The following is a 16,308-nucleotide window of genomic DNA, read 5'->3' as shown; positions in this document are numbered from 1 at the left end:
ATTAGAAGGAAGAGCGTTCCAGACGGCCGCAGGAAAGCGCATCTGAAAGCGCGCGATGCAGTGACCGTCTTTGTCGACAGAAATTCAAAGTTGAACACTAGGTAAATATGGCATAATATGTATGGTACCACATACCTACAATATGCTCATCATAGACTGTTATAATGCAGGACTCATTAAACAAAGCGTTTGCATGAACCACATGATAAGCATTATGCATACCCATCAACCCATACGGTGTACCTGTATTCTTGTACAGGGAAATAGAGTTTACAGGTCCATATGGAGTACAGCCGTTTTAATACGGGCTTTGTAGGATGAACGTTGAGATTTATAAGGGCAGGGGGTGACCAATGAGGTCTGAATTGGTCTGTAATAAGGTAGGGCACTGATAAGGGGGTTGACAGGTATGATCATGTGATGGTAGTAAAGACTTTTTTTTGCATGTGAAGCAAATTGGAAGAAAAACTGATGACAGTACGTACACGTACGGAACGGGAAAGAGTTGAAATCCCCCCCCCTAAAACAAAAAAAAATCACATTAGAAAAAATGTACGAAAACACCACGGATATACAAAACAAAACACGACCAAGAGCACGGAGGCAAACAGAGCATGGGCGAGGTGGGGCAACATCCTTAACCTTTCTAAGTGCTGGTCCAGGTCCCTAATTGCCCTGCGCCACAAACAAAAAATTAGGCTGATCGCGAGTGACTACCTGCTTGATGTTGTCCGCCATGAAGACGAAATAAACACAGCAGAAGCCCAGCTGAGTGGTGATGAGAAAGAGGCTGATCACGTTCCTGCCGTCGAGACACAAACACCCAGCGTTGGGTTGGAACGAAGGCGTCAGTGCACATCACAGCAGAACGGGAACAGTACCAGGGGCAGGGAGCGACAGGATTGAGTAAAGAAACCTGTCACGTCCTGAGCGGCTAACATCGAGAGCAATGGTCGACATTAATTCGCACGGGAGATTGTACGCAGCCTAGAGTAGGCCGAATACTTAACTTTAAATCCATTAGCAATGAGCCAACGGGTTTAACGCCATTTAATTTTAGCGCGTTTTACAAACTTTCTGCAGTATCACAAAACACTTTTGTCACATAACAGGCAGAGATTAGGCGCTTAAGAATAATAACATATTGTTCTATATTCATCAAGTTGACTTGTTGCCGACTAACGTACACCAAATAACATGTTTTCAAAGTGCACAGTCTGTTGATTAACACTGTAGAATGCAGAACTAATGCTCAAGGCTTTGGAAAGCTACAAGTCAAGAGTTATATATTCTTTGAACCAAAAATACGAAAAAGAATTACTAAAATCATCTTACTTTCCCCAAGATCCTTTAGAATTTAGCCAGGTGAAGTTGGAGACCTCCATAGCATGCATGACAGTGCCTCCATAACACAGGGTTGGACGCTTCAGCCTAGAGCACACACACACAAACACAATGACGATGCAGACGCGCCGGCCAATTACCAATCACGACACACACACACTACACCACATTTTTTCAAGGCAATATGGCTAAGGCAGTGCCGGATTATTTTAGTAGCAAAAGTAGCATATGCTACGGGCCCCGCACTTTCAAGGGCCCCGCGCTAAATGCTTTCAAGCTATCAATTCCGTTTCAGTGATTCTGCACTATTACTATAGTACTATACTGCCTTCAACTTTTATGAACGATTGGGTGTTTAAGCTAAGCGATTTGTCGTATTATCTGGCTGTATAGCAAATGAAAAAATACGATTACTTTACTATGCAAGTTAAAAATGTGTGTTTTAATATTTGCGTTTATTTATTTAGGGCCCCTTTATAACATATGCTACAGGCCCCGCACTAGCTTAATCCGGCACTGGGCTAAGGTTTGGAGGGTGGGGTTGCTGCACAGATGAAGAGGGTACGGGGACTCCCCATACAAAGGTAACAATTCAAGTAAACGTCACACTGGTAACTTCACATGTTGGTGACGTCACATGACTGTAGTTTACATTGTCATGTAGAACTCATCGTGTGTTAAAAGGACCGCAAGTGAGCTGCATTCCCCTACCCCCCACCCCCCCCGCAGATCCTTTAACGGTGCAATGCGGAACGAGGACCCGATTTCGAAAGACGCTGTAGAGGCTGCAATGTGAACTGCGATTGATTTCCTCTTTAGCAATCATAAAAAAAAAATCACATGGGATCGGCTGATAGTTGCTTAGTTTGCGGCTCTCCTGGCCACCGTGCGCAGCAGGATTCGTGGCGAGGGGATAATGAACGAGAGCCATTCTCTGTGCCTCTCAGGGTCGAAACGACCACTTTGACGCTTAACGCATTGCAGGGATTGGCAGATGCCCACGAGGGGGTGGGATTGTTTCATGATGCTCGGCTTACTTTCTGCACAGGTAGTGGCTGCACCTCACGAGGGTCAGCATGCAGTCGACAGCAACAATCGCCATCACCACGAGACACACGGGTCCCACCTATAGATAAGGATACACAAAGACAAAGATCCCCTGTATAGCATTAACAAACTGTTGGGGAAAGTGTTGTTAGCGAGCACCTATGAAGGCCGGAACGGCACACGAGGGGGTGGGTGCCTAGCAGAACGCCCGACCGCCTTTGTCCCCCTAGTGACGACGTTTACACATCGCACCAAGTACTCATTTGAGGCTGAGTCGATCTAAGGGAAGCCCAGGACCGGTTCAGATAATGGTCACCGGTGTGGACTATGCGCGGGAATCGTTCTCGGGTTGCTAGATTCGTAGTGCAACGCGCTAACCGCTACACTACCGCTCCCAATGCATACGCACATACCAAACCCGCCATTCGCCACTAAGTGACAGGCCAGGTGCACTTTGAGGCCACGTGAAGTGTCGAAGGCTTGCTGACACACATACATACACACACACGTGCGTGCGCACGATGTGAATCCTTACCACAAGCCCAGCGTGTTTCACGGCGAGCGGGAGGCCCAGCAGGCCAGTTCCCACATTCCCCTTGAGGAAGTGCAGCAGCGTCTGAGCAAACCTGGCCAGCGGACACACAGAGTAGCGGGGTCACTCGAGACATCTGCCTGTCACGTGGAAAAATGTTTTATGATACTGCATGGGAGTTTGTAAGCGGGCGAAAATTAAACGTTAAATCTGTTGGCTCATGCCGATGGATTGAAAGTTTAGAATTCGGCCTCCTCTAGGCTGGATAAAATTTACCGTGCATATCAACCATTACTGTCGAGCAGTGCTGTCGGTGTTAGCCGCCGAGAGCGTGATGGGTTTCTTTATTCAATGCTGCAGCTCTATTCACCGGGACCGTTCCCGTTCTGCTGTAATGTGCACCGATGGCTACTTTATTGAGGGAGATATTAGCATGTAAAATAAATATTGATTGACTGATCTGCACTCTGCAGCAGCAAATCGAGCGTTCGCTCCGACAGGTGGAGCAGTTCGCTCGAGATGACACTCAGAAGGCCAAACAGGCAGGCTCACAAACCCAGTCCTCGTTCGACACAGTAGATGCATTCCTTAAAAGTGCCGCAATTAAGCGAAAAACGCGTGAAGCGGAAACGTTTTCCCCAATAAATAATGTAACGATAAAGTTTGGCGAAATACGATGTACTACTACGCATGCGGACAAAGAACTGAGGGTACGCCCGCCGCGTTACTGTACCATTCTGCGTACTGTATCATACAGCTCAGCCGCGCAGCTCACGAAAGTAGTTCGTTGTCGGCTGCTCAGATACCACGTTATAACGGTGCTCATTCCACGTTGCGCGAAAAGTGTTCCCAAATGGAAGAACCGCGTTACAGTTGCGAGGAACGCGCGCCAAGCGAAGACTTACCGTGCAGCCAAACTGCGGCCCAGTGAGTTTGCGAGTCTCACAAATCTACGTGAAGCACCCAGTGCCGGACCGCGGGCGTGCGCCACCACAACCCCCGTTCACCGCGCAACGAGCGAGTCGACTGTGTCGTGTTGGGGTGCGCGTGGCGACGTACGTGGTGGTGTGCTCTCCACGATTGCCGAGCCCCGAGCCCTCACCGACTCCATCATCGGAGTCCATTCCGGGCGAGTCCGAGTCCAGGCCGGGAAGATCCCCCTCCGAAACGTTTGTGGCTCCGTACACATCCTGGAGCAGGGGACTCAAGGCTTCACGTTCTGATGCGACACAACCCAACAGACCACGGCCACCCTTGGTGGCTGCTTACGACAACAACCTCCCTCCATGCCAGGCTCATGAAGCGCGACGCAGCAAAGCCTGGTGGTCCACGTGGACCACCAGGCAATTGGTGCCCGTGGAGTTGGCCCGTCGCCCGTTTCAACCGGCGAACCTCCTCGGCAATGACGACGCATTGAGGCGAATTGCGGACGCGAGCAACGTGTGCCCAAAACAATAAGCACAGTTAGGCACTTGCACCACTATATTTTTTTAATGACATTTTTTATTTAGAAAAAAATATTTTAAAAAAAATTGTAATTTCTTTACAGCCCAGCCATCTCTCGCCAACTGCAGACTTGCCAACCGCGGAATTCATGTACACACCATTTACTTTCGGCGTAGTTGATTGCTAAACAGTGGCCTAAGTTATGACAGTGGCCATACAAGGGCTCACATAAGCCAAAGCAAATGCTGAAGTTACTTTATTTTCGATTGGTACTTTATACATTTATTTACCGTATTCTCTGGATGATAACATTTTTCCTGTATTTTAAAGCAAAGGTTGGGGGGTTTGTCTTATAATCTGGTAACTGTGTGTGTGAGCAGATTTATATAACGTTATTGACACTGGGGACATGTTTCTGGTGCATCTTACTTTCCAGAAAGTCTTATAACACAGAGCATACGGTAATATGAACGGGTGAACATTCATCATCCTCAAAGTATATTCTTAGCTCTTTCGGTAAAGTCACGTTGAAGGGAAACAATAAAATATGAATTACTGCAGTCACGAAAGCTTTAAATCAAAATTCATCCTCAAAGTGTTATGGGGTCAAACCCTGGCCAGCTGAATTTGCACACTTGTTTGTGTTCGTAAAAAAATGTATTAAAGTCTTCACGTTTGACTTGCAAACTAGATGGCGTTTTGCATGCAAGGGTATTCATCTTAAAATGTGTTTTCTCTCCTTGTGAATAATTATCACCGCGCTCTGTAGCACTCGAGAGCATGTCAAAATGCGATGTCATTCTGGGAAACTGGTAGATATGATTATTATTCGCGATCTTTGGCGATCAATCACATTTGGGCTTAAGGACTGACCGCCACACGCAACTGATTCGCCTATGCCGTTAATATCTCGCGATATTTTGGAGCCACGCAGAGCAGTGGGGGGGGGGGGGGGGTTGGGCATTCCAGCATGGGTTCTGCAGCGTCCAGGCACGCAGCGTTTGCTCCACAGGGTGGTGGATCAGTGTGCAATCCGCATTTTAGTCGAAGGCAAAAAGCACGCAAAGCGTTTAAGCAAAAAAAAACAGCTTAAGTGGGTTCACACTCAAATGCGCTCATGTTGGTGCTCATCTCAAGCGCCAGTTGATGAAATTCCACACTGCTATGGCAGGGTCCACAGAACAACCATCGTTCACTCTCCCAAGTGGTGCTCATTTTATTGACCACGCAGAAGTGAAGGCCAAACCCGAAGCCGGACATTTGAACGGGCGGTTTTTTCGACCGCACAACATTTTCCCGAACCCACTGGTGCCACCCGACTCGATTGCCGTCATTCTGGAGCACAAAAACTCGGAAACTGAGCAATAACCGGACACGTAACGATTCATCGATTGAAAATAATTATTTCAGGCTCCCAAGACAGACATCAAACCACACGTGCAAGGCTCCATTATTTAATATCTGTGCACACTGGGGTACGTGTCGCATGGAAATGTTACATTTTCAAAAGAACGAGACAGAATAAACTAGACGTACGTAAAAAAAACGTGTACAAATGAGCCCGAAAAAAACAATAATACGTAAATCATGACCTTGAATCTTGCTAATTAATCAAACTGCATTGGTGGGTCAGATGTCTGGTGAGAACCGTGCCGAGGACTGCCACCACCGTGAGAGTTGACAAGCGTGGACATTGAGAGGCGATTGTTGAGAGGTGTGGAAACGGTGAGACCCATGGGGGAGACCTTGTGTGGAGCCAAATTCTTACAGGGAGAGGAGCATCGGAGAGGTTCAATTACCACACTTGTCGCGATTATGTAAGAGATTGCAGAAACTCTGCTTATGTTATACGGCGTCACTTTGCGTTAACGTTATGCAACCCCATGCTAATGAATAACTTACGAAAAAATACACATTCACATTTTATTACTTCATCGGTGGCAGATTATGTTCAGCTATGGCGAGATAAAAATGACCAAGGTATTGACATGAAACGAGCTCATATCGACTGTCATGTATCGATTTAGCACGCCCAGTAAGCCTGTCAGCTTTTAAAAAACACTCGCACAATTCTATATATACACCTCAATGCCTACAGTTGCAATCCATGTATCTAACAGCAGGCAGATAGATGATAGATTTGATTTATTTATGTTAGCCTCTATTTCATCAGCGTCCTGCGACGGTACAGATGCTACATCGTACAGATATTATGGGGCTACGGTGGCGAGATGTTAACTACTTCCCTTGGTATACAGGAGGTCGTAGGTTCGATCCCAACCCTGGCACATACATAAGGAGTATGCATTGATGTCAACCCATCTGGTTCACCCGTATTGTTGTGTCTATTTGTTTGTGTTTCTCCCTTGTGATGGAACTTTGTAGGATGAACATTACGATTTATAAGGGCATGGGGTGACGAATAAAGTCTGAATTGGTCTGTAATAAGGTAGGTACTGTTAAGGGGTCGACAGGTTTGAGTTTGCATGTCTTTCTCTCTCCCCGTGGTCACGTGGATTTTTCTCCGCGTGCCCCGGTGTTTCCCTTTCACATTCAGAAACAAGCGTTTAGAATATTCTTTGGTTCTTTTGGTAAAGTCACGTAGAATGAGAATAAAATAATAAATTGATAAATTTAGCATTGCTAAATTCTATGCTAATTCCTTTGTCAAGGCGCTTTGTTTCTTCTCACACAGCTTAAAGGTCACGATCTGAGCGTGGCTTTTTCGCTCCAGCGCTGTCCCTCCAGACAGTCTAGTCCCTTCACCTGATGAAGGCTGCTTGTGTTGTGGCCGAAACGTCGTGAGAATTTTATTGTGTTATTTTATTTTATCAATTTATTATTTTATTCTCATTCTACGTGACTTTACCGAAAGAACCAAAGAAGATGAATCCTTGCAGTCACGAAAGCTTTAAATCGAAATTTATGCGTTTAGAATATTTGTTCGCTATGCATTTCCATATGATGAGCCACTTCGTTGAGTTATCATTTGTGGCCAGGTGGCTTCTGAAAAAGAGCTATACAGCTCAGTGGGCCTTACCTGGTGAAATAAAAAAAAAGTTTAGTTTTAGTTGAGTTTTCATTGACTGATGATGGGTAAGAGAGGTCAATAACATTGAGTCCCGCAGATATATATATATTTGCTGACATCCCAGGGTTTGTGAAGTAAAAAAATCCACGCGACCACGAGGAAAACATGCTAACTCTAAATGATACAGGCGTCAGGGTCGAGATCGTACCCACAACCTCCTCCATACTAGGCGAGGGAGAGGTAACATCGCGTCATCACGGCAACCCAGTCAGCCCTCCGTCACGGCCTATAAACACCGTTTATTGCATTTCGGTCAACTCAAATGTTTTTACAAAGTCCAATTTTCAGGACTTGGAAAATTAAATGCCACGGTAAACGAAAATACAAAGCAATGCACTCACTGGGACTGAAACACATATCTCGCTGTACTTGGGAATCCAGTTTAACTATGAGCAACTGCCTGGATTCAGGTAGCTATCTTCACCAAGCCGCATTGGCCAACACGGTAAAGTGTGGTCAAGATCACCCTCGAGACTTAAAGAAAGGGAACAATCCAGGCGGCACCAGGGCCCCACTGTCAAGGCAGGCCATTAAAACAATCCTGTGAGTTACAGCCGAGGCTGAAGAGCTCACGAGAACGGGCGAGTGGGTTACACCGGCACATTGCACCTACACAAGATAACCCATCTCAAGACCGTTGCACATACACCACGTTTCCCCCGAACTCTGGTTCCAACAAGAAGCGAAGCCAGCTAGAAAGGTAAAGGAACCGGGGCTGCTGGTAATCACGAGTTACGGATAAGACGCCTTCTTGTATTCGACCATTGCTACACACGACATGTGGACTCTGAACTAAACAAATCAAACTTTGTATAATTTGAGACAGAACTTCGGGAATTAACTGGGACATAGCTTGACTTGGGAAAGAAATTTATATATTTAAAGAGCAAAACCTTTCTTGACATAGAGAACGTATTGAGAGTAATTATGGAAAATGGAGATCCATAGTTTCTCGACGAATCCAACATAGATTTAGGATTCCAAACTACTTCCAACCGAGTTGTCCAGGTAACATTAAGGTTCTATAGTCACTACAAGTAAAGATAAATACAAATAATTTAAATAATAACAATGCATTCACGGTTATTATTGGAAAAATTATTATTGTTTACCGAAATCTAATTTCTAAAGCACGATTCACTCTGCGATCACCGAAGGGCATTTACGCTCCAATCGCAAATCCGAGATTAAGAGCAAAACCATCAACTCACGGGGCTTTTTCCGAGGATGAAAACTTTAGAGGTCCGTTTTGTCGGCATCGTTTCACACGATTGTAGAGGAACGGCACAAAAAAAATGTAAGATGATGAACTTGACGGATATGCACTCGGAGATCATTTGTCCTCGGCAGCTATCTGACTGTATTCATATAAAGCATATATATCTAATCAGCCTATATAATCCTGAAATAAACGGAAAGAACACGCGGTGAAATACGGTGATTAAAATTACATTAACTCAGCAATTATTCTGAAAAACAGCAGATAAGGCTTTTTTTATCAACTGCAAAACAGTGTTTCCCTGCGTGGACCTGCACCTGTGACGATGTGCAAAGTCTCTCACAGACGCCAGGTGCTTTTGCCAACATCCAGAGCAGTGTGCAGCAGTATCGAATGAAAGCAAATAGCTGCCGAATGACACCTTCACGTTTTGGGCCAGGGCTTCGCGGGTCGCTTTCCCCGTCCATTAATAATGGTGCAGCCACAATAAGAGGCAACTGACAATGTGGTGCCTATTTTTGCGACCGCAGGCTTGATGATGGGCGAGTCAAGCCGCAAACTGGAGTCGAACTCGTAACTTTCCGATTGTGGGCTGCTCGATTTACCGCAGAGGTTTGGGATAGGTTTGGGTTAACAAAAGGATCAGCACATATATAGACGACATATAGAGGATAACTTTCAGTCAAATATTTGATACTTGAACGGCCAAAGGAAGGGGGATTATGTATCATACATATATATCTACATGTTCTCAAAAAGTCACACTCAAGAGATTTTGATTTCTGTTGCTTACGGTTTAAATCATTCGTAACCCAATGAACCAAACGAAGTCAGGGGTTTTTTTGATGTTGTTCTCCCATCACACACAAATTTACCGGAGACATCACTTGCACCATCCTGACTTGGCTGCCTTGTTAAGTTCTGCTTTTGCAACTCTGATGAACGTAACTCATTGTTGGCGTAAAAACGATGATCGTAACATTTACATGCTTTTTAAAGTGGAAAATGCAACAAGTTCTTAATCAGCAAATATGTTAAATGGAGGGTTAAATTAATGATGACATGGTGGAATATGGTATTGTGACATACACGGAGAGTGCTGAATTTGTATAAAATGGTTGGGAGGGGGGGCTATGGATGGTAAGCCAAGGAGGAGGGCTGGCAGTGGGCTGCGGATATTTTTCGGTAAATATGCGGTAGCTTGCGGTAAATTTGTGGTACTTTGCAGTAAATGCGTAGGCGTTTGCAGTGATTTGGAGTAAATGTGGTGCTTTGCGATAGCTTGATGCTTTGCAGATAATGTGTGGTACGTTGCGGTACCAGGACCCAGTTTAAGAGTGATCAGTTCGCTTACACTTTTGGCCGAGGTTTATAGCGGAACGCAACATTCACCAACAACCCACAGGCACGTGTAACTAAACATGGGACGCGTCTGAGAGTATGCCCACGTGGGTTTGTTGAATCACAAGATGGACAACATGGTGAGGACTTTCATACAGCAGTAGATAGACCGTGGCTAACAACGATAAAGATGATTAAATGTGGGAGAGAGAGCCCAGAGAGTCTGCGGGACATGGACAGACTCAAATCTACACGAAGGGACTTCATGGTGAGGCGTCCAGGTTCGATTCCATCTCCCTGTGTGGCATTGGAGATGATGGAGCAAGTTTCTTAAAGACACCCAACCTTTGTACACCGAGCAGTTTAAACTGAACTATTTTTTTATTTTACCAGGTCAGGCCCGCTGAGCTATGCAGCTCTTTTTCAGAAGAGACCTGGCCACAAATGATAGCTCAACGAAGTGGGCTTATCAGGTGGAAATTTATAGCAGCCAAATACTCTAAACGCGTATTTCGAAATGTGGAGGGGGAAACCGGAGTACCTGGAGAAAAAATCCACGCGACCACGGGGAGAGAGACACGCAACTCCAAATATACAGCAGCAGGCGTCAGGGTCGGGATCGAACTCACAACCTCCTGCATACCAGGCGAGGTAGTTAACACCTCCTAGCCACGGGGGCGTTTGTATAAATGGGTATGCCGCAGTTGACAAATCGGCACGTTGCGTGGAGTGGGGAAAGGTGTGGGTAATGCCTACTACGTACAAGACGAGCAAGGAACATGGTCAAAATGGCCCGGACACAACAAGAGTGACAGGACGAATGAGGCAGGGAGTACACGAGACGAATCGCAACAATACAAATGAGACAGAACGAGGCAGAATTTACAACAACAAAACAAGATAGTGCATATAGCAGAGTACAAGTAAAAAAAAACAGAAAACAATATATACGAGGCAGAAAATCGATACGGATCGTTTAACAATTCACTGCCACGATTTCAGTAAAAAATAAATTATTTTTCTCGTTTGACCATCTCCTTTGTGTTGTACCATACTCTCCTGGTCATAGGAAGCCCTTTCCCCCCTCCCGCCATACTTTAAAGAAAAGTTATTTGTGGGTGCGATGTAATCTGGAAGCTGTGCGTGCACGTGAACGGATTTGTACAACGATGGGCTACGTTTTACTTTCTGGAGCATCTTATAATCCAGATAACGCTTTTCTTCGGTCTCGTCTTTAGTGTCCCCTTCAATACCCTAAATTTAATGTTTGCTCATGATTACCATGCCAATGCAGAAATAATTATTCCATACAAGATTTGATGTCGGCATCGTGAAATAACCGGTTTTGACAGATGAAATGATGCATCGTCCGACGCCTGGGGATTGTATGGAGAAGTAAACTATAGCCTACACTTGTAAACTACAATTCGCATGCTATCACATGCCCACAGTTACAAAGAACTGTTAGCGAGCACCTATGAAGGCTGGCACGGCACACGAGGGGGTGGGTAGCCAGCACCACACCCGGCTGCCCTTGTCTCTCCATTGGTGATGTTTACACATTGCACCAGGTACAATTTGAGGCTGAGCAAACTAGGGGAGGCCCAGGACTGGTTCAGATAATCGTCACTGGTGTTGGCCCTGAGCGAGAATCAAACTTTGGCCGCTGGGTTAGCAGTGCAGCGCGTTAACCGCTACACTATCGCTCTCCACAGCCACAACACAAAGACACACACAAACTCAGTTTAACACGTAGGCTTTCGCGACCAATATTAACCATAACAGAGGTTTTTGGATTAAATCGCGTAAATGTGTCGTTAAACCCGCCACCACCCGACACAGCCACTTAGTAAGGTTCGTCACACAAACAAAACATGCCAACAGCACGCCGGCGTGTTGGAGAGTAAACCCACAACATTTACAATTCCAGTACGACGTTTCGCCAGTAATTACGACTAACATCATCAGGCGGACAGCCAGATTTGTGGAGAAATCTTCCTGCTTCGGTCTAAACACACACATGAACTGTTCATGCCCTCTGCGGGTAACACGTGGACACCACATGGAAGTAGCCATCATAACACATTTTATTTTTTCAAGGTGCAGCTCTTGAATCTCTTTCGCACGGCCGCTGCTGGCCGAAGAGCTTCCACTCAAGGAAGTTTCAAAGGGCCTCCCAAGAAAATTTTGGTCGACTCTTCCACACTGCCCAGATGTGAGAGTACCCACACTTTACCCCACCATGCGTGACCTTCCGATTGGCTGTGGTGTAACCCATTTATACTGCTGCAGGGTGGTGAGAGGTGGGGGTGGGGTGGGGATTTAAGAAATTGTCCCCATTGTCTCGAATGTCAGGAGGCCCTCATTCAATAGCGGATTGAAAAAGTGCCTTAAACAACAACAATAACAATACGTGACAGCAATTTATTTTAAAAACCATTGGTCTAAATTCAGGGTGAATCCTGAAGAGGATTTTTGAATGATTTAATGCTGACTCAACGTGGATATTTCCACGCACAAATCATAGCACATTGTTGTGATCTGCCGGCCTGTCGGACAGATCACTCATGCAAACTGTGGCAGGAAGAGGGATTATAAGTCAGTCCAAATCAGATGCTCACATTATCACGATGGTGCAAAGATCCACATTCGTTCAACTCACGTTAAGGTTAAACCGATGACATTAAACACATGATGTTGCTTCTCATTAAATAATACATGCAAGATAGCTTATGGCCTGCCCAGAATGACGTACTCAAGTGACAGTTCAAATTTCTTGACATGGGATGGGAGTTTATGCATTTTAATGCTACCATCGCAAGAGTGTGCGAGGCCTCGCTAAAATATATATCAGTTTTCTAGTGCTGCCCATTATTTATTTTTTAAACCCACCGTAGTCATAGGTTGGTATATCTCTATATTACATCAGTGATTTTCCTTTTTGAAATATACACATTGCAATTACGGTATGATCACTACTGCAACGCCTTACTGGTTCGGGATACAGAGCAAAGTTCTGGGCAGACTCCAGCTTGTTCAGAATGCAGCTGCTAGAGTGCTTACACCATGTACACCATTCCGTACACCAGCCCTCTTAACTCTTCATTGGCTACCGGTCGTATTCCGAGTGCATTTTAAGATACTGCTTAAAAGGGCTCACTGCCACATGACTTGTAAAAACTAATAAATTCATATATTCCATCAGGGTCCTTAAGATATTCCGATCTTCAACTGCTCAGCATTCCCAAATCTAGGTTGCACTCTTTTGGCGATCGGTGCTTTTGTTAGCGTGGCACCCACGCTATGGAACGCCTTGCCACTTGAAATCAGGGCAATCAGAGTCTGCGGATATATTTAAGTCAGCTTTGAAAACCCATCTCTTTAAAATGGCCTTCCCTCTGTAGTTTGGTCGGTTGTCCCTAGTTCTCTTTTTGTTTCCTGCATTTCATGCATTGCGCGTTGGGATCCTAGGAGGGAATGCGCATTATACATTTGAATTATTATTCTAAAGTGTGCAAGTGGTACTATGAAACTATTTCAAATATAAGGCACTTATCATGAGTACTATGGTGGCGGTATGGACCACTATCCGTCATTGACACGTGTAACTGAGAGCGAAGTAAAATTATGAAAAGTTTTGTGTAAACCAAACATTTTGATTTAAAGCTTTCGTGACTGTTGTAATTCATATTCTTAGTTCTTTCGGTAAAGTCACGTTGAAGGGAAACAATAAAATAATAAAATATATATAAAACAATAAAAATTCTCACGACGTTTCGACCATAACACAAACGACCGGTCGTTTGTGTTATGGTCGACCGGTCGTTTGTGTTATGGTCGAAACGTCGTGAGAATTTTTATATAAATTTTATTTTATTGTTTCCCTTCAACGTGACTTTGCCGAAAGAGCTAAGAATATAAACCAAACATCTTAACCTAAATATCCAAAGGAAATGGGAGCTCAAGCATTTAAAAGACTGCAAACATGGGATATTAACACGGTACACTTTGTAGGTTTCCGTAGTCATGTTGTATAGCTTTGTGACTTGACGTGCTTCAGAGTTGTACCGCATGTTGTTGACTAACGTCACAGGCGGTTCGACCTGAAAATAACATCGGGGGAAGAGCAAACAACTAATTTGTAATCCCCCCCCCACCGCCACCACTCTCTTTACCTCTCTACCTTGTGACTCTCCAACAGCAAGATCTCATCACGCCGTCGTCGTTAAACAACAACAACAAAAACCACGTCAGCCAGCCGTACGTCAGCAGCGTGAAAAGGCGTGGATGGTGTTAGCCCCGCAAATTAAGTTCCCAACACCATAACAATCAAGAGGGGGCCCCGATGTTGTTGCACGGTGCTTTAGACGACGGCTGTGACGCTTGACACGCCGATTACGGAGGCAACGTTGGTCGACCGTGCACACAAAATACAAATAACACGTCACCTGTTCTTTCCCTTCACCTGCACAAGCTGCGCTGACTTTGTCCCGATACATCATCTGCGGTGGGACTTGGAAGCGAGTCTCAGCGACGTTCCGCGTTGGACATCCCCGGGCCCATTGCGAAATTTCCCAAATCCCGTTGTGGGAATCCGTCTTTACCAACAACAGCAACTGGCCACCTGCCATCAAGTGGTGCAATTTTTTTGCGGGACTCATGTGCGACCCACGAGAGATGATGATGATGATGATATTGGCGAGATGTTAACTACCTCGCCTAGTATACATGAGGTCGTGGGGTTTCCAACCCGACCCTGCTGTATATATGGAGTTTGCATGATTCACCCTGTGGTCGCGGTGGATTTTTCTCCGGATTCTGCGGTTTTCCCCTCCACATTTAAAAATCAACATCACGCGTTTGGAGTATTTGGCAGCTGTACATTTCCACGTGATAAGCCACACTTCGTTGAGCTATCATTTGTGGCCAGGTCGCTTCTGATAAAAAAAAATTGATACATAGCTCGGTGGGCATTACCTGGTAAAATAAAAAAAACCGTTTAGTTGTTTATAGAACTGGGTCAACAATGGATTATATTGGAACTCGGATCAATTGGAATTATTTATCTTGATCCACTGAAACACATACTGGCTTATGTGTACAATACACAGTACACTGAATGGTATACTGGACGTGCATTTTAAAATGCCAATTTTAATGTTTTTTTTTTAAACTTACGGCATTTAATTCGGCAAAAAAACCGAATGCAGTAATCCGAAACCTCAAAACAGAAAAGTACATAAATCATAAAATCCATGCGTAAAGATGTTCGACTGCCATTGAATGAAATAACGAAATTACAAACGAGACCTGAACGCTGATTGCAAGGCGATAACGGCAACAAGATTTACGGAGACATTTGAAGATAATTTTGCGTAAATTGTATATGATACACTTGTAGTGGCTTGTATGTAAATAAACGATGAAGCAAGCACCTCCTAACGTTTTCCCGACGGCACCTTCGTCGTCTTTATAGCAACCGATGGACACATTAACTCCAGGAAGTGACTAAAGAATTCACGGAGACGCCAAAGTTTGGCTAAAACCCCATAAAGCTGTAACAATTCTGAAAACGTTTTCTTTGGGAGCCTAGCCAGCGGGGAAAACGCCAGAGTATGTAGATTTTGGGCGATCATTAAAGGACCGAGGCTAAACTTTACGAAAGAAAGGTTGGTGCTTTCAGGAAATCAAAGAGCAACACACGCGCGTGTGTGTGTGTTGCGTAACGCTTTAAATGTGACCCCACTTTAGCGTCGACGGCGCGGAAAAGCCAACAAGGACGACACAGGCACGAAGAAGCAATCGTCGAAGAATAACTTATCGCGCACAGAGAGAGAGGGAGAGAGGGAGGCACATTCCGAGGACGACACCGTCCAGTGGAAGTGAAGATTGGGGCCACAAAGAGAGAGGCAAGACTAACTTCCCGTGGGTGATACTTTACGCACGGGAATCAATGAGCGGCGTTACGCGGAATCGCTAAACCGCGGTGTAGCAGCGCTAGAAGAGCGACTGGCGGGTGAGTGACTGACACCTCGGGGTGATTATCAGCCTGGTGTTCGATCAATCGATCAATCGACCTAGACGGCTTCTCCGAATTATACTCACGTGCGCCGAGGCTACGACCCCCAGATGATCACCGCGGGATCCTTACCCCTGGCCCACATCTTGCCGCAGTGGTTATACTGATGAAGGTCGTCCGATTCGGATGATGATGAAGAAAAACTAAAAAAACGACCCCGCAAACCACGAGAACGTCCCGCGAGAGAACACGGGACGAGGCCGAGGGGG

At 45.3% G+C, this 16,308-nt stretch overlaps 1 protein-coding gene across 8 annotated transcripts in view; it reads right to left on the bottom strand.

Moving 5' to 3' along the window:
* The window catches only part of LOC116953484 (proton-coupled amino acid transporter 1-like), a 31,800-nt gene that overhangs the window by 5,971 nt on the left and 9,521 nt on the right, over positions 1-16,308 (bottom strand). For 2 of the 8 annotated variants that reach the window (XM_032973729.2, XM_032973731.2), the window contains exons 2-6: positions 3,983-4,142; positions 2,927-3,017; positions 2,382-2,470; positions 1,336-1,431; positions 718-802 (exon numbers count right to left, since the gene is read on the bottom strand). In XM_032973729.2, the coding sequence (XP_032829620.1) occupies positions 718-802; positions 1,336-1,431; positions 2,382-2,470; positions 2,927-3,017; positions 3,983-4,142 (521 nt within the window). Of the gene's footprint in view, positions 1-717; positions 803-1,335; positions 1,432-2,381; positions 2,471-2,926; positions 3,018-3,982; positions 4,143-14,468; positions 16,249-16,308 lie in introns of those variants that run through there. The other 6 variants (XM_076075184.1, XM_032973732.2, XM_076075185.1 and 3 more) reach the window with 5 other exon arrangements.

Source organism: Petromyzon marinus, chromosome 52 (genome assembly GCF_048934315.1).
Source record: "Petromyzon marinus isolate PM22_M1 ecotype Great Lakes invasive population chromosome 52, UKy_Petmar_22M1.pri1.0, whole genome shotgun sequence".
NCBI lineage: Eukaryota > Metazoa > Chordata > Hyperoartia > Petromyzontiformes > Petromyzontidae > Petromyzon > Petromyzon marinus.
This window is presented reverse-complemented; position numbering and strand designations above follow the sequence as displayed.